Source organism: Pteronotus mesoamericanus, unplaced genomic scaffold (assembly GCF_021234165.1).
Source record: "Pteronotus mesoamericanus isolate MK-2021 breed Mesoamerican mustached bat unplaced genomic scaffold, CSHL_Meso_final contig_246, whole genome shotgun sequence".
NCBI lineage: Eukaryota > Metazoa > Chordata > Mammalia > Chiroptera > Mormoopidae > Pteronotus > Pteronotus mesoamericanus.
The window spans coordinates 1,754,752-1,773,565 of NW_026555104.1; the positions used below are offsets into that span (position 1 = coordinate 1,754,752).

Here is an 18,814-nt window from a genome sequence, read left to right on the forward strand (position 1 = left end):
AAAGCCCAGGTCCCTGGGGAAAGTTCTAGACACTTCTTTCCATCACTATGTGGCTGCCACAGGGAAGGTGGGCAGGACTGGGCACCTAGCAAAAGAAGCTCCCAACTTCATGCACATGGAGGTACACACACAAAAAAGATCCATTCCCCCAAATGCTGAAATACATTTGCTTAATTACTCAATTTAAGGTTTTTAGAAATGTCTCTAATTGACAGCAGCTAGCATTTTGAAAGCGGGGTGGATGGCAATTAAATTTAGCATAATCAAAATTTACATAATCGTTGATTTCATCCTATCTTCACTGAGCGTTTTAAAGCCACACCAGTTTTTAAAAACAAGGGACCTAATTATAGTTCAATGGGACACCTGCTTCCAAGGCTGGTGGCAGCTGCAGTGTTCTGGGCTGTTCCTGGGCCCCTGTGGCAGTAGGCTGGCAGGGAAGCTGGCAGCAGGGGGGTGGGGTGGTGGGAAAGCGGGCGAGGGGAAGCGGGTGGGGGGGCGGGGGAGGCAACTGCTGAAGAGCATAGGAGTTGAAGGCCCACAGACGTGGCTGGAGCACCAACTATGATACTGTTGACTCCGCTGAGGCCTCAGTTTCTTCACCTGTAAAATGGACTACAACTCCCCACCACCTCCTGTGCGGGGCTTTTCCTTCCTGCAGTGATGGGCATGATTGGAGCCCAGTAGCTGCTGCCAGGCTGGGGCCTCAGGAGAGAGACTCCTCCTCGAGGGAGCAAAGGACAGTAAGTAGGACCTGGCACACAGGAGACTGGAGGGGCTCCCTGCTGGCCAAGTGAGTCTGCAGTGTTTGCTGTGAGAGTAGGTCCCAGGGCAGGAGGGCACCTTGGGAGGGGAGGGGAGGGGGACACGTGGACGGGTGGGGATGGTGGGTGGGGGACAGGATGTTCCCTGCCTCGGAAGTGGACGGGGGAAGGTCAACAGGCCAAGGAAGAGCCAGTAAAATTAACTCAAGTACTGTGCCCTCACGGGTACCACAAGCTGCTGGGGCCTGGGGAAATGTGGGTCACAGAAGGAGCACCCCTAGTTAGAAATGAGACGGCGGCTGCCCCTCCCTCTAAAGCTGTCAGTTCTGTGCAAATCTGGCTGCCCACCCACAGCCACTGCCAAGGGTCAGGAAGACAGTCCTTCCGGCACGATCCTTTCCAGCCTGTCAACAGAGAGAGATGGCCCCTGGGGACCAGCGATGGACTGACTACTGACAACTCTATTTTCAGAAAAAGCCACAAGGTGAAGACTAGTCCATGAAGAAGGGAGCGATGCCACTTTGAGAAGAGGTGTGTATGTGAGGGATACACAAGTTGCACTCCGTTCTCACTGCGTGGGCCAGCGTGACTGTCCGGCACACAGGTGACATTTTCCCTCTCAGGTAGAACAGTCTGTGTTTCTCATCTTAAGACTCATAACCAAAAGCACGGGAAACAATCAAAAACGTGCACACACAGAGCCTGTCACACAGGAGGCTTTGCTGGTGCCAGACCTCTCGACCCTGTTCTGAAACGACCTGAGGACACCCTCATTTGGCTGCAGTGGGCAGGGGTGGTGGGTCACAAAGCAGGGCAAATGGTCCGCTTTAACTGGGTGGTGGCTTCTCAGACAACAGCAATGCCAGGGACACATCCATTTGGGAAGAAGACTGGGGGTGAGATGGAGGGGAAGTGCTGAGAATAACAGCAGCAGCAAATGCTTGTTTAGCAAGGCCTTGTTCTGAGCACCTTTTAAAATCACGGTTTAGTCCGCCCAGGACTCCCTAGGAGGTTGGTGCTTTGATTGTCCCCATTTCAGAGGTGGAGAAACTGAGGTACAGGAAATAAGCTAAGAGGCCTAAGGTTAAGAGGTGGTAGAGCTGGGATCTGAGTTTGACCTTAACTGTGGTGTTTCCTTGGAGTGACTAGGTGAGAGCCAGGCTGCCCAGCGGCGGGGGAGAGGACAGTCCTTCCGAAGAGGGGGACAGCCTCTCACCGATCGGGATGAGCGATGGTTTACCAGCCGGGGGCCCAGAGAGGTGAGGGCTTTGCCCTAATCCTCCTCCCTTTCCTCCCTCTCCATGTCCCATTCCAGCCACACCTGAGCTCTGCACCAGCGCCCTGACAGGGAGACGCAGCCCCGTAGTGTGTGCATTTTTCTCCCTGGAATAACAACGTTTCCAACCTAAGAACAAAGATGGAAACATGGTGCACAGGTGCGTTACCCCACACAGGGAAAAGACGTCTGGGCCACGGTTAGATCCGAGGACCCGAGGTGGGTTTGTTTCATCAAAGCAGAAGCGCCCTCTGAGCAACCGGGTATGAGGTGATAGGCGGCTTATCTGTGGTTAAGCGGGAACTATCTCCTCGTCCAGGAATGATCAGCCAGGAACCGCTCACTCTGAGGACGAGGGAAGTGATGGGAACAAGTGGCACCTACATGAACACGCTGCATCATCTGATGGGGTTTTAATAGCAAACAACTCGAGAGCAGTGACAATAGAAGTCAAGAAAGGCTAAGATTTTCACACAGGATGGTTACCACACTCCACAAGACCTGTGAGACCTGAGAGAATATTTTTCTCTTTCTCATTTCCAATAACTCTGGGTCACTAATCTCTGGTGGCCCCTTCAGGGGACCCATCTGTAGTGTCAGATTACAAGTTCTGGAGGTGAGAAACTTTCCAAACGTTATTTCCTAGATGTTGTCTTTATTACAATATTCTTTAAAGAGTGCTCTATGTTGATTCTAGCTTAGGGGAAGGGGTGGGATTTCCCCTTGCCAATCCTCCACCCAAGTATTTGAGTGTTTAAATTTTCCACTTGGTTCTAATATAAATATGCTGTAACAATCTAGAGCTGATTTTAATTACTAACAAAAGCAGTACGCTGAGGGCACAGCTGGCACGTGGCCCTCCCTAGCTCTCCAAAGGGGAGTAGTGTTGTCAGAAATGACAATAGACCCGAGTTTTAAAATAATTGACATGCAAGTTGCAGAGTTCCACTGGAGAGTTTGTGGAGAGAATGGCTGATTAGGTTACAACGGTTATGTGAAGTGGGGAGAAATTAAAAAGTGAGAAAAAAATGGAATACAGAGAGCAGTATTAAGCCAGGCATTAAGAAGGTCAGAACAGCTTGAGGGCTTGGACCTGCAGTGTCTCACACTGCACCTTCCGCATAAACGTGAACACGCAGGGGAAGTACCCTGCGTGGACTGCGTGCTGTTGGTGTATGCCTATGTAAAACTGAAAACGAGTGTCAATATGTGGTTAGACATGTACAGTAACAGAAAGAAAGGAAGATGTGTTGTCAATCTAAAGATGCACTCGTTCTGTTCATTTGATGCTTTCCAATTAGACCTGAACTTATCTTTAGTCACTCAGAGGAGATCCCAATGTTTCCTTGGTAAAACTGTAAACGAACCTAGTCTGAAGAGCGGGGAGGACTGGTGTATTCTCTGGGTGACTGACACACAGCCCTCGCTGGAGGGCTGTGGCCACCTGGACAGGGGCAGCAGACTAGGACACAAGTGGGCATGAGGTTAAAGCTCCCGGAACACACAGTGCACCTTTAAGTGAGGACAGCATGGTCGGGGTGGGGGCTGCAAAAACCAGGGTGGACGTTTTTGTGGAAGGAAAGGTGGCAGAGGACAGAGCGCTGGCACAACTACCTTTAAGAAGTGGACATGACACCCCAAAAAAAAATCAGAGGAGAGAAACTGCTAGGTTAGTAGGGGAAATGCTAGGTATACAGGAAAACAATTAGCATGATGAGAAAATAAAGATGGAGAACTACACGCCACGGATTGCATTTATGATGCAGACAGGAAGCCCTGGCCGGGTAGCTCAGTTGGTTAGAGCATCATCCCATATGACAAGGTTGTGGGTTTGATCCCCAGTCAGGCCATATACAGGAAGGAACCAATGAATGCATTAATAAGTGGAGCAACAAATAGATGTCTCTCTCTCTCAAAAAAAAAATCAATAAATACAATGCAGACAGAAGGCACAGGGGTGAGACAGCACAAGGATCAGGGTGAGAAGATGGTGGCCCGTTAGATGAGCACCAGTCCCTTGAGGGTAGGAACTAACTCTCTCCTGTATGAATGGTGAAGGGTGAGAGTCAAACCACGTGGAGCAAAGACCCTTCTCTCCTCTTCCTTGAGGCAATACATGGCAGCATGTCAACAGCTTCACCCATCCACACATGTTTCTTCTACTTTTGGTCAATCCATATAATGGCGTAATGGGGTATTGGGTGAATGAAGTGTCTGAGGTGGTACACAACTAATTACCTGATTATTTTATACATAGACTGCCATTATTACACAAATGAGAAAAAAACCGAATCCACTCACCATTAAAACTTTTTGTAGCCAAATTTATCTTCTCTGAATGATTCAGTATCTTGAAACCCAAGATTACTGGTGAAACATAAATTGGACAGGCAGCTGATTAACCAAGTCCTGACTGACCGAATGCCAGGTAACCAAGCTTTGCTTTTCAGACATACTTCTTTCCACTTTTCAATTTGTCTAAAATAACCCATCATAACTTGATAACTTCACTTTCTCAAGTGTTAATGTAGAAAAAGTTAAGTTGAAACCATCTTAACAGAGAATTCCATAAAAGCAGTCATAGGATTAATCCTACAAGGTCAGACAGCATGCGAGTCAGCTTCTGGGAGGAAATCTGAGAGAGGGGCTGACTTTCTGAACCCAAATTCTACAGCCTGAAAGCGTCACAGTGCCCCTGAACCTGAATAGACAGACGACCAGAGACAAACAAATTATGCTTTGTACTTGGAAGTCTTTATCTACCAGCATAGGACACTGGTCAGATCGTGAATTTTACATCGCTTTTGAACAGGTGCAGACAGATTATCTTCCATTACATCTTATAATTATGGTCCTTTAAATCTGTAATCACAAATTTATCATTGTTCTCAAAATAAGCCATTTTATTCCAATCCCAAAGCTCTATTTTAGGCTAGAGATCTTAATCCATGTCAAGATTAAAGGGAACTAAAAATAGCAACAAAAACATCCTTATAGGAATCTTGCTGTTGGAAAAAACCTTAAAGGAAATTTAATCTGGCATTTTTCCTGCACCTTCCAGATAGAATCTCCCAGCCTTTGCTTGAGTACCTCCAGGCAGGAACAAATTACCCAGAGTGGGGATAAAGTCAAAGGTCTCACATTCCCTATGCTGCTTGGCAACATTCTTAAGAACAAGGTTCATGTTTTAACTATTTGTCCCCAGGGATTCTGCTTGACAGAGTAGATGCCATGCTCACCATCTGAAAATTTCTAGAACTACCCATTTCTGTAATTGTTAAGGAGCTGGCCCCTCTGTGAGAGCGACCATATTCATCACGTAAGGCTTTGCCCGACTGCTAAAGAGATGCAGGCAGATGCAGAGAGGAAGCCTCTGGGCTGTACTACAGCGACGTCCTCCGCTGGGACCTCAAGCCTTTTGTCACTAACACAGTGAAAGGTGGATTCCTCTTGGGGCCTGGTGTTTAGATTTCAAAGCTTTCAGAGCAGGACTCAGGGTGCTCAGTCTGCAAACAGGAAAGTGACAAATCGTCTGGGTGTGTCCAGCAAGTGAGCAGTCTTTAGTTTGCACAATGAAATTTCAGACCAGTTGCAAAGCCTTGAGGGTTATGTAAAGGTGTGGCTGGGATTCAAGAGCTGGAGACCGAGAGAGGTGGCAGGGGAGGGAGGGTCTTTCCCAAGGGATGTAAGCAGGCGCTGAGATGTGTGAAACTCCGTGTCGAAGGGAGCAGGGAGGGACCGGAAATGAGAGAAGCACTGTCCCACACAGATCTGGTCCTGCTTGACTAAATCCCTTCTGTGCTCTTGTTTTCCCATCAACCAACACCCCTCCCGGTTCTGTACCCTACTATCCCACTATTCCAGGGGTCAGTAAAGGACCAGAAAGCACACATGATGTTTCCCGGGCCATCCCACTGCTACTGCACTGACACAACTCTGCCACTGTAGCAGGAAGGCAGCCAATCAGTGAATACACAAACGTGGCTGTGTTAACACAACTCTATTTGTGGACACTGAAATCTGAATTTCATCCAATTTTCAAGTGTCAGAAGTAGTATCCTTTTTGATTTTTTCAACCATTTAGAAATATTAAAACCATTCTTAGCTCACGGGCCATAAAGAAACAGGTGCTTGCTTGTGACCCCCGCCCCATTTAATATGGACCCCGGGGGTGACGGAGTCTGTCCTCACGACCTGCACATCCACCGGAGGATGGGAATGTGTTTTTTCCTTGGTCAGCAGGTCCCATCCTCTGCACCGGCACTTCTCACACTGAAATGGGCATAGGACTCACCTGGGGAATGTTAAAATGCAGATACTGACTCAGTGAAAGTCTAGGACGGGGCCTGGGATTCTGCACTTTTAATGAACTCCCAGAGGCTGCAGATGTTCCGCACGTGGAGTCGCAAGGATCCGGAGCCTCAGGGTGGTCACAGCTGCCTTCAGTGAGATACCCGTGGAGTTCAGAATCTTGAGACTGACCTCTCTAGAGACCCCCAGTCCTAATTCTTCAAAGGACAAACTCCTTGGGAGAAAAAGTGCCCTGTACTGCGTGTGGTGCCACCCTTATTTTAGGCTTTTCTCTTTTAGGGGCTTTAACTTCTTAAGAGCATAAGATAGAGCCATAAAGAGTTGGCCTGTCTGTGTTAGTGACAATGGACATTGGCTTCACCTTCCTTCCTTTTAACTCCTCCCCAGCAGAGGGAACCATCCTTGGTTGGCGCCTGCTAATCCCCTGTGGGCACCAGGGCCAGCTGCTTCGAACATTTACTATCAGGCTTGCCCAACACCCACCCCCATGGTCACCCCCGTAGCTATAAACACAAGGCTTTTTATGTCATTTCAGGAATTCATTAGGAAGAAACAGACAACTGGAATGTACAGCCTTTGTTTGTTTGTTTGTTTCTTAACAAAGTCACTTCCATAAGATAAGCTGAACAGAAAACACTGCCCTTGCTGTAATGGAGATGCACCCGCCCTCCCTTACAGATTAGTCAAAAACTGCAGTTGCTCTCAGGGACTTCGTTGGAGTTTGCTCAGCTGAGTGGCAGTATCGACCTCAGTTGACAAGGATGTAGTGAATGCATGAAAATGACTTCCAACACTTAACCTTGTCCTATATCAGTTTAAGATTTTGCTTCCAGCCTTGGCCAGTGTGGCTCAGCTGGTTAGGTGTCATCCCGCTCGGTGAGGGTTGCTGGTTTGGACCCTGGCGGGGATGCCTACGAGAGGAAACCAGTCGACGTTTCTCTCTCACATTGATGTTTCCCTCTCTTTCTTCCTCCCGTGCTCCTCCCCCTGCCCCCCCCAAAATAAAATCTTTAAAAAAAAAAAAATAAAAGATTACTGTGCTCAAAATCTTTAAAAAAAAAAAAAGGTTGTGCTTCCAAGACAGAACTGAAATACAAAATGTACATTTATAGGTTCCCCCACCCCACCATTACATAGTTCAGAAAGTGAGTGATTAAGAGAGAGAGAGAGAGAGACCATAGTGGGAACACACAGATTTTCTGTTTAGTGTCCAAAAGGTCATTGGAAAGCACTCAGTTTCCATAGTAACAGTAGCAGGCCTGATCAAATCAACAAATAGCTACAATTTATCTGAGGGTCTCCAGTGAACTACTTTTTCCCCCATCAGGAGAGGAACATTCTGAATTAAATAAAGTATTCAAAGACAATGGGAGCTTTTGGAAAATCCAATTTCAGTAATGAGAAACAGAAAAATGTTTGCTTGCTCTTTCCACATATAACCTAGCAACAGTGTCATCTATGTTAATTTAAATACCTTAACTATAATAGTGTAATTGGATCATACTAGTTTGTTAATCAGTAATAGGAATAATCTCAAAATGTTTCCCCAGAATAAATAAAAGGATATATGTGATCTTCAGGCAATCTGCAGTCTCCAGGGTGTTCCTTCCAGTAGATTCTGGACCCATATCACCAGTCCTACAAAGCAGTTCATGCTAATGGGACATCATCATCACTTTTATTTTGGCTTCTTTGGGTTTAGACCCTGATGTGGTTCTGAATGACCACAAATAAAAAAACTGCAAAGTCACAGGCATCACATTATTTTGACGGAAGTCATTGATAATCCCGCTTTAGATTCTGACCAACGAATGGATAGCCTGTAGAATCTATTCAAACAAGTCTTTCCAATAAAATGTTTCAGCCATAAAAGGTTAGTGTCACCTATTTCGAAATCATCTGTTACAATTAACATAGCTCATGGGTTCACAGCCCTTATGGGACACTGTAGAGTCCTAGAGGTCAGGCTGGAAGGCAGGGCAGATGAGCTCTCTGAGCCTCCACTGCCGGGACCCCTCTTTGCTCACAGCTCCCCACTCACCAGAAAGTCTCAGTGGATTTCGCTGTGAATTCTGGGACTGTGACAGACATGTGTACTGTTAAATTAATAGGCAACTTGAATACTATTCCAGCTTCATTACATCCTTGTCTCTAATGATTACTTGGCCATGCAAAAAATTCTGGCCCAGAAGCAGGTGGAGAATCTGGAGGGAATCTACTTTCTTAAGTCCAGGTTTCTTGTAAACAAATGATTTACAAGCCCAGGAAAAATATATTAGAGAGTCATGGGATTTGCATTTCAGTCCCCACCGTACAGCAAACTATTTTTCTTACTGGGAGGAATGGTCTACACTAGCCCTGCCTAGTAGAAATACGATATGAACTACATATGTAATTTTAAATTTTTTAATAACCTCATTAAATATATACCAAAGAGGTAAAGTTAATTTCAATAATTATGTTGTTTATTATGTTTAATATTATGTCTAGTACTAATATATTTAATGTTTATTAAATATTAATTCAATCCAATTTATTTAATATCAATATTTATATTATGTTCACTAGTCTATATTTATTAGATTTTAATAAATTAATGGTAGAGTTACTAATAGATTTGTTAATTATTTTATTATATATTCATTAATATTTAATATTTATTAAATATAAATAGATTGACTAGCATCTATTTAATAATATATTTACTACTACCAATAGTTATTAAATATGTTAAATATTGGATAAATATCAATACATTATATTAATAAGCAGATTTATTAAATATATTTTATTCTATATATAAAAAATTTTTCAGTATACAACCAATATAAAAATTATCATTAACAAGACATTTTACACTCTTTTTTTTACTGAGTCTTAGAAACCCAGTGTATATTTGATACTTACAGCATGTTTAAATTCAGAGTGGCCACATTTTAAGTGCTAATAGACATGTGTGGCCAGTGGCTTCTGAACTAGACAGTGCGGCCCCTAAGGATGTTCAAAGTATAAGAAGCTGCAGCCTATTCACTCTCTGGAATTCAGCACTACGTGATTATTTAGCTGAAACGCAGTCAAGCCACAAGAGATGGACAGGCTTGGCTGCTCCAGGCTGACCGAGCCAACGTGCAGGATTCCTGGCTTTCCTCGCCATCTGAGGAGAAAGCCTGGGCATGGAGTCCGTCGCAAAAGCTGGTGATGGTCAGTGGGTGGGAGAAGGAGACTTATCATGAGGGGGCCAACTTGAGGTTCTGGGGCACAGCACAGATGGCTCAAGGGCAGGCGTCAAGTTGAGGGTGGCGTTAACAATCAGGGCAGGCAGAGCAGGCGGGCCCCTCAGAAGGGCCAAAGCTGCCAATCAGGTAAGCATCCAGTTCTAACAACTGTGAAATGCCTCCTGTGTGCCACGGGTCACGGGAGACTGAGTCAAAGCAGAGGTGAATGGGAGAGCCTGTCTGCCGAAGACACCACCAAGACAGGTGAATCGGAGTTAAGCTTCAGGCTCCAGAAAGCTGTGAAAGTAGGGACAACCAACCCAGGGTCTGTTCTCAGGAATGATCCCTTGACAAAATTTTTAACACGCCAAATGGGGTTCTGAAATGCCTCTTGGTAGCATCTCTTTTGCGCTTATAAATATACTTCATCCAAGTTTTAAAAAAAGAACCTTACCCAAGCTCACCAGCTAGTAAGTGGTAGAACCTGGGTGTGAAACCGTGACTAATTATTCCAAATTGTACAGTCCTTCTAGAATACCAGAGTGAAACACTAAGTAACTGGCTCAAGTTCATGCAGCTGGAAGGTGGATAAGCCAGGACTCGAACCCCAGCAGCACTGGCTCCAGCGGCCCTTGCACAGGACGCAGTAGCACTTCTCCAGTGAAAGCGGTCTAAGTGCTCAGCACAGGAACTTCCGGGGGCTCAGCACTCCCCACTGCAGGCCCCCCATTACCACTGCTGCGTCCAGCACTGTCCCCGTCAACATTGCACACCCTGCTCCCCGGAAGGGATGGAAAGGGAGGCGGTGGTCAAGGTCACACTCCCGGAGCAGTTAACCATATTTCACACTGGATCATAAACTTCCCTTTTTATAGAACTTCGCAAGTACAGGCATACCTTGTTTGATTGCACTTCACAGATGCTGCATTCTTTACAAAGTGAAGGCAAGAAGACCATCAGCCAAAGGATTACAACTCGTTTTACTGTGGTGGTCTGGACTTGAACCCACAATGTCTCTGAGGTATGCCTGTATTTCCCTATAGGGAGCTCTCACACACATTTCAAGCGACACTGCAATTTAAATAAATTCATCTTGCTTTCTTGAATCCTGATACTTCAAAGAGTTACTTATGACAAATCATCTGTCACCTTTCTCATGGAACATTACTTTATTCCATTATTTTCTGACAACATGAATATTCCATTGCAGACACAGACTAAACCATGCTGCTTTTCAGCTAAAAATGTGTCTGTTTTGCTCTTTAATGTTTTTTTTCCTTTATCTTTAACGTTTTTTAATATTAGTTTTTAACTTATCCCGGAGTGAAGCCGCAGTAGCAGGCAAGAGTGACAGTTAATGGTAAAAACAGAAAAAGGCTCACATGCTTTTAGCTTATTTTGTTCTATTTTATTAATGATCTAAAACAAACAATGACAACAATGAAAAGCCTTGACAATCAGCAAAACAGAATGGCGTGGCCTCACTTAAGGGACTGCCTGACTCTTCTATAGCAGAATCTTCAACAGCTGTTAACAATGTGTTAACTCATTTCCACCTGTGGGGAGGGGACAAGCAACCCCACAGGTGGAAATGGGTTCATTTAGGAGTCGTCAAAATACAAATTAGAAGCAGTGAGTGTGACCTGGAGTAAAATGAGGATATTTGGGCTTTATTTTGTTGAACAGAGAAGTATGAAAAGTGGTGAAGGGAGAAGTGACCCCGGAGCCTATGCCTGGGCTGGTGGCCCAGGTCCAGGGCCACCAGCCCTTCTGGCTCGAATCCTACAGAGTCTATGGGAAGCAGGATCGGGGAGAAGACCTTGGTTAGAATAAGCTGCTGTAGGGACGAGGGGCCAAGCCTCGGGCAGAAGGCTCTGCATCAGACAGAGGGGATAGAGGCGGGAAGGGGACCTGGGAAGGGCGTGGTTGGGCTCCAAAGGAAGGGCCAAAGAAGCATCATCCTGTCCCTGGCCTCCCCCCCACCCCCCGCCTCCTCCCATCCTCTTCACCTAGGACAGCCCCAAGTCTGGAGGTAGACGTGGTCCGAATGGCTCAGGGGAAGCGTCACCTGACTGATACACACAACACGAATATGCTCAAGCTCACCAACAACCATGGAAATGGACAAATGACTGTAAGATCCTCTGGAAATGTTTGAAACAAAGAAAAGATGTGGCCAGAAGATCCCCTTTCTTCCGACTGGGAAGGTGAATGCCACACATAACCCCCTAGGCACAGCTCAAGATGGGAATGATTCAGATCCCAGATTTTGTGAAAGACCAAAACAGCACCATAGACACAGCAGAAGCCCTGAGCTTTCATGTGAACAGATCAGTACTAAATGGTGCCATTTTTGTTGTTAACCCATAGCTGCTACTGTCCTTACACTGTGTTCATTCTGTGTGGTTTACAGCAAACACCTTTCAGATGGGCTCGCCTTTGCGTCTTTAATGAGGACCCTAAACCACTGCATCGAGGGTCCTCCATGCAGATGACTGCTCAGCAGGGGACTAGCGACTCCTGACAGCCACAGAAAGCTGATTTTGTCCAGCGATTAGGCAATCCATTGCCAGATACACAAAGCTCCCAAACTACAAATACATATGTTCCAGAAATCCATCAAATGTACATGAAGCTATATCCCCCGCCCAAACAATGTAATAAATGGTGGTAATGTTCTCACTAATATGCCCCTATTTCATAATGTGGCTGGATTACAGGATGTAGAACATGGCCACGTCTTAGAGCATCTTTCAACATGGAAAAAAATTGTTTTTTAGGGAAGCTTCAGAAGTTAAAAACAAAAAACACGAAAAGAAGAAAATACCTTCTCTAATCCAGTTCCTGCAATAAAACATATTGATGATGATGAAGATGATGATTATGATAAAAGCCAACACTTGTATACAAGTTTGCTTTTAGGACTTTTCTATTGACTATGTAAATGAATCTTTAAAATACTACTGTTAATTAAATACTGCTAATTGTTTCCATTTACAGTGAGAAACATGCACAGGGAGGTCAGATGGTTAATAAATGGCAGAAACCAGGATCTGACTCTAGAGTCCATGGGCTGAGCCATGTATTGGTAAACTGTGGCTCCCAGGCCAATCTGGTTTGCTGACTGTTTTTGTAAATAAAGGTTTATTGGAACACAGCCTCATCCATTTGTTTACATATTGCCTGTGGTTGCTTTCATGCTATAAAGGCAGAGTTGAGTAGCTGCAACGAGATTCCTAATTCCTAATTACCTTAAACCTCAGGTCTGCAAAGCCTAAAATATTTATTATGTGAGCCTTTTACAGAAAGTTTGCTGAGCAAGGGCTAACCCGTCCCCTGGCCGTCCTTGGGGAAGCCAGAACCCTCTCTTACCCTGGCCGTGTGCCCTGTTGCCAGCAGCGGAAGGACAGCAGCCCCGATGCCCACACCCGCGATGGGAGGTCCGGGGACTGTGCTGCACAGGGGTGATCTCACATACGTCTCAGCAGCTTCCTGCGCCACTTCCCAAAAGACTTGAAGCAGGGCCCACAGCTACCCCCTACGCAGGAGGGACTGTTGACTTTATTTATTTATGGGACATTAGCGAACAAGTGAACAAATGTGTATTTTATGTTTGTGACTCAGGGACCACTTGTACTTTATTTAAAGACAAACATGGAACAGGTTAAAAGACCACAGACACACTGTCCATGGAGATGGCGGCCAAGGTTCTGGTTTGTTTTGTCTCTTAGGGAGGTGAACTGCTCTAGTGGGACAATGCATTACAGAGCAAGGTCGTTTCCAACCACCCAGGCCCTTTCTTGGCTCCGAAGAGCTTCACTCACTATGCATTCTGTTGGCCAAGATTTTCCAATCAACAATAAATTTGACATTTTTTCCACTTTATTGTCAGATGAATACTAACACAGTGGCAGAGTTATGAGTGCTCGGGTGTTTTATTTTTATGTTTTTCTTTCATCAGACTGAATGACTTTTGATTTCTGGGGAAAGGTTTGAAAACCACATTTAGTGAGCTCTTTCTAGAAAACAGAGCTGCATGTGGAAAGAATAACCCTAGAGACTAGTTATTGACCAAACTCGCCGAGTGAGCCCTGTTCCTAAAAGGACCAGCCAATGGGTTGTGTTTCATCCAATTGTGATTCACCACTGACCTTTAAATTTAAAAAAATTGTATTTAGCTGAATCAAATTGTTAGCAGAGGGTGGGAAAGTATCTGTAAAAGAGTGGGTGGGGGGAAAGGTCTAGTGTGATGGAAAGCAAGTCAGAGCGGAAATTCTCTGGAGAGAATGGTACACAGAGGGGAGGCCACAGATAGCACTGTGCCTGGGAACTGAGAGGGAGGGAACAAGGTGGGAGTAAAAGGAAGTCCCCCCACATTGCACCCTGATGCCTAATGGCACCCCATTTGGAAGGGTAGCTGTCACCCAGAACTGCTCAGATGCCCACATAACCTTCCTGTCTTGGCCCATGGCAGTGAGCTGCATCCTAACAGTTTAGCTCTGGGAAATATGCAACTGTGACATTTATAAACCTCAACAGGAAGCTGCTGTATGATTAACCCCCTGCCTAAAATCCAATCTCAATATTCCACCTAAAATGCAGTAAGACAGTTCTCATAAAACTTTGGGCATCTTTTTGACACCATCATCTACGGCTTCCTGCTTGGTCTCTTGCAGTGGGTTCTATGAATGCTCTTAAGTAAATGAGCTAATCAAATCCCAGTGACATCTAGGGAGTCCGAGCTGAAAGATGTGTAAAGAAAAAGCTGGACAGTAAGTTCACGTGAGTGCTCTGAGCACAGAAACCAGCGACAGGGCAGCAGACGCCTGCCCTCCCAGCACCCCCAGGGGACTCAGCGGACACAACCTGTCCCGACTGATGAGACTCACCCTTGGGCAACGTGCCCGGCGCTCCCAGGAGGGAGGACAGTAACCGGCAGGACACACACGGCCGCCAGCTGGCCTCTGGAGAGAAACGCTGCACTTCTGGCCTCAGGCCCTCTGGCCTGTTTCCTGTTTTATTTATTTATTTATGTTTGGAGTTGGGAACTCTGACCTTTATAAAAAGCTGGGCTCATTGCCCAGAAAAACAGGAAGGTTGCTCACCAGGGAGCCATGGAAATGCAACATTAAAGGTAGGCTGGTACTTCTCCATCAGCAAAGCGAAGTCTCCGATGATGCCCCAACACTGTCCCTACCTCAAATGTGTTATGTCCTGAGGTCCCTGACCCTGTGACTGCCAATGGCCATGCTGCGGCACGGCATTTGGCAAGGCTCTTTTTAGCTCCTCAGGCCTTTCCACTGACTGGGGCACCTGAGTGATGCTGGCACCCAGTGTCCCCAAACTCTCTGTGGAAGAGACAGAGAGTCTCTTTTAGGGGTGCCACTAGGGGTGGTGTGACATTGGGGGTGGGGCTCCTGTCCTCAGCTGTGGGGAGGAGGTGGCAGTAGGTAATCAAACAAGTAGAAGAAGAAAGCAAACAGGAAAGGGCTATGCCTGGCGTAGGTACCTGAAGCTGTCCCAAACCTGACTTTCATCCTCGTATGCCTCTAACTGTTATCAGGCTTCTTTGGGAAGAACATATTATATGTTTCTACTTCTTTTTCCCTCTATTTTTGAAAGATTTTGTTTATTTACTTTTAGAGAAAGGGGGAGGGAGGGAGGAAGAAAGGGAGAGAAACATCTGTGTGAGAGAGAAACATCAACTGATTGCCTCTTGCATGCACCCTGATGGGGACCAAACCCGCAACTTAGGCATGTGCCCTGACTGGGAATCGAACCAGCAACCTTTCGCCCAACCAACTGAGCTATATGGGCCAAGGCTTCTCCTATATATTTTAAGAGCAGAGACTGTAAGCTCGTTCCCACTGGCTGAATCCTACCTGTGCTTAAAGCAACAGCTGTGTGTTTGACCTACTCAGAGTTTAAGTTTTACTTAGCTGCTAATATTGAAAGAAATCAGAACACATCATATAAAAATGTGGGTTTTTTGGCTTCTCTTGCAGAACCAGAAGTTCTGGCGGCAGCGGGCCTTCATCTGTGCCCGGCAGTAATCCTTGGTGCCGAGTAGCGGTGGCTGCCACCTTCAGACAATGCCTAAATTCCCCAGCTCACCCCTGTCTCCCGCCGCTCCCTATTGTCTCATTAGTCCTGAGGCCGGCTATTAGCTGCCATTTATGTATATTATCTGTGGCTCATTTCACCCATTTATGCTCCTGAGGGCATCTAGGCTCACAGCCCCAGGCCTCAAGTATTTGCTGTCACTTTAACCAAGTATCACTATAACAAAACACTGAATATTTTTATGTTTTACCTCCTTTGGAATTCCTTCTGTCTGGATATGACCTCTATGTTTTTTGGGACAAAATTTTATTTGGGAGAAGGAAACAATAGAAGGAGGAAAACAAGACCAGCATCCCCTTTGGGTCGGTATTTCAATCCCCATTCAGTAGCCACCGGCTGGTGTACGTATTTCATTACAGTGGGGGATTTCAGGGACTCCTAAACAGCCTGAGGAAGAGAATGACTCAAAAAGGGATTGACAAAAAATGGGCAAAGGACCTGGGCAGACGTTTTTCCAAGGAAGAGATACAGAGGGCCCAGAGACATATGAAAGGATGCTCGGGATCACTAGCCATCAGAGAAATGCAGATCAAAACCACGATGAGATACCACCTCACACGGGTCAGAATGGCCATCATAAACAGATCAACAAACAACAGGTGCTGGCGAGGCTGTGGAGAAAAGGGAACCCTAGTACACTGTTGGTGGGAATGCAGACTGGTGCAGCCATTGTGGAAAGCATGTGGAATTTCCTCAAAAAGCTGAAAATGGAACTGCATTTTGATCCAGGGTTTCCCCTGCTGGGACTATACCCTAAGAATCCCAAAATGCCAATTCAAAAGAACCTATGCACCTCAATGTTCGTAGCAGCACAATTTACAATAGCCAAGTGTTGGAAGCAACCTAAATCCCCATCAGTAGATGAATGGATCAAAAAATTATGGTACATTTACACAATGGAATACTACGCAGCAGAAAGAAAAAAAAACCTACCAAACTTCGCAACAGCATGGATGGAACTGGAGAGCATCATGCTAAGCGAAATAAGCCAGGGGGCGAAAGACAAATACCATATGATCTCACCTATAAGCGGAACCTAATCAATAATACAAAGATGCAAGGAAAATAAGACCAGCAACACTGAAAGGAAAAGAAACCAACAGAGACAAGAGGGAAGGAAGGAGGGGTGGGAAGGGGAAAAGGAAGGGAAGGGGCAAGTCAAGGAACATATAGCAAGGACTCATGGACAAAACCAAAGGGGAAGAGCTGAGGGAGGGAGAGGGGGGAGGGGGCAAGGGAAAGTGGTGGGGGGAAGGCAGAGACAAATGCATTTGGAAAAATGAATTAACTAATTAAAAAAAAAGGGATTGAGCAGTTCCATAGACAGAACTGGCTGTTATGTGTTCCTGCAAAAAGCGAAAATGCAGGTGATTAGAGAAACAGAACAAAATGGAAAGTTGTGATCTGGAACTGAAGGCAGGTGCTCAGAGAAAAGAATGCCCATTAAAAGCTAAGAGGTTTGGTAAACAGAGAAGTAGGGGTAGAGGGGAGAAAAAAGAGAGAAATGAGGGGGAGAGAGGGAGAGCAGAAAAAGGGAGGGAATGAAGACGAATGAACCTGGGACAGAAGGCCAACTCCGATACCAGTGGGAAGAAAAGGAAGAGCTGGTCTTTTCGAAAGCTCTAGAGCAAAGATTAAGATGCTGGCACAGCAAATCAATTACACCCACACGGACTCCGACGTTAAGGCCAAAACGACCTCCTGACATTTGGAGGAGCAGAGCCCTTCCTTCCAATGAGAGGACTGCACTCAGAACCCTGCCCAGCTCCCCAAGATGTGCAAACCAATTTCTTATGCAGAAATCAACCATATCCTTTTCTGGGACGTTTCCATTCTCTAAATGAGAATAGAGACAGAATGTCAACAACTTGCAAAGGAAGGTAATTAGGTAACATTTTTGGTTTTCAACAAAGAAAAAGATCAATACTGAAATTACTTTTTTCCAATCAGCAGGGTGACCTCAAAAGTCTGGCTCTGCTGAGGTTAAGATTTCTCAAGGAAAGGGGCCCCAGTGATTTTGTGGATATCCTTACCTCGAATTTCTGCCTGAGCTCCATGTTTCCTTCTTCATCCCCTTCTGGAATGGGTACATTGTAGTACTCACCTTCTTCTTGGTTGAGCAGCTTGTACCTTTCAGAGACAGAGGAGAGGAGAGTCAAGGCCCTGGGCTCAGCCACCCTTTTCCTTCAGCCCCCAGACCCATTGTTTCTGAAATGTGTCCCATGGGGAGACGACAGCCAGATAACTACATATTCAATGGTCATTTTAGACTTAAACCAGTTTGTTTCCAAACCTCTCGGTGCTCTAATGTTCTGAGACTACTAGCCCTTGGTTGACAGACATCATAGTCTCGGGCTTCCTTACCATCCACAAGCTGGCATCTTCATCAGCTCTGAAACGCCAAAGGAAAGGGATCCCATGAAGTCGTTCCTTGTTGTCCGATCCCAGTCCCAGATTTCTATGGACAGTCGTCGGTCTTTATCTGAAGGTTTTAATTTGCTACAAACAAACACACACAGTTATCTTGATCATGGTTTCCTGGCAGATGCCCCTTGCTTATAATCTGAGCCTGACATTAAAAAATAAAAAGTATATTCTGTTCTCTTCCTGTGATTCCCCACTGCCAACAAAATACCAGCCTCCTGGCAACCAATGCTCTAGACTAGGGGTTAGCAAACCTTGACCCATGGCCCAAATCTGGCCCACTGCTTGTTTTTGTAAATAAAGTTTTCTGGGAACACAGCCATTGCTACTTGTTTACATATTGTCTATAGCTGCTTTGACTCCAGAATAGCAGAATTGTGTACCTGTAACAGAGACTGTATGCCTGTAAAGTCTGAAATATTTACTATCTGGCCCTTTACAGAGCAAGGCTTACTGGCCTCAATTCCACATGGTCAAGAGCTCCTTTCCTGGCCGCCCACAGGTAAACGGCTCCCTGCGCTCCAGGCTATGAAGACGACCACTTGGTCGTGCTCAGCTGCAGTCAGCACCTTCTCACCCCTGACTTACGTACGCCATTCCTTCCTCACAGTACCCTCTTCCTTCTTTCCCTGCTATCATCTCTCTCTCTGAAATCCTGTATCTCTCCAAGGCCCACTTTAAATGCTACCTCCTCCGAGAAG

General features: G+C 45.7%; 1 protein-coding gene across 1 annotated transcript in view; it reads right to left on the reverse strand.

Annotated features, from left to right (window-relative positions):
- PRKCA (protein kinase C alpha) overlaps window positions 1–18,814 on the reverse strand; it is a 546,763-nt gene that overhangs the window by 249,936 nt on the left and 278,013 nt on the right. Inside the window, exons 7-8 of the mRNA XM_054573066.1 lie at window positions 18,054–18,188; window positions 17,723–17,819 (exon numbers count right to left, since the gene is read on the reverse strand). Coding sequence (XP_054429041.1) covers window positions 17,723–17,819; window positions 18,054–18,188 — 232 coding nt within the window. The remainder of the gene's footprint in view (window positions 1–17,722; window positions 17,820–18,053; window positions 18,189–18,814) is intronic.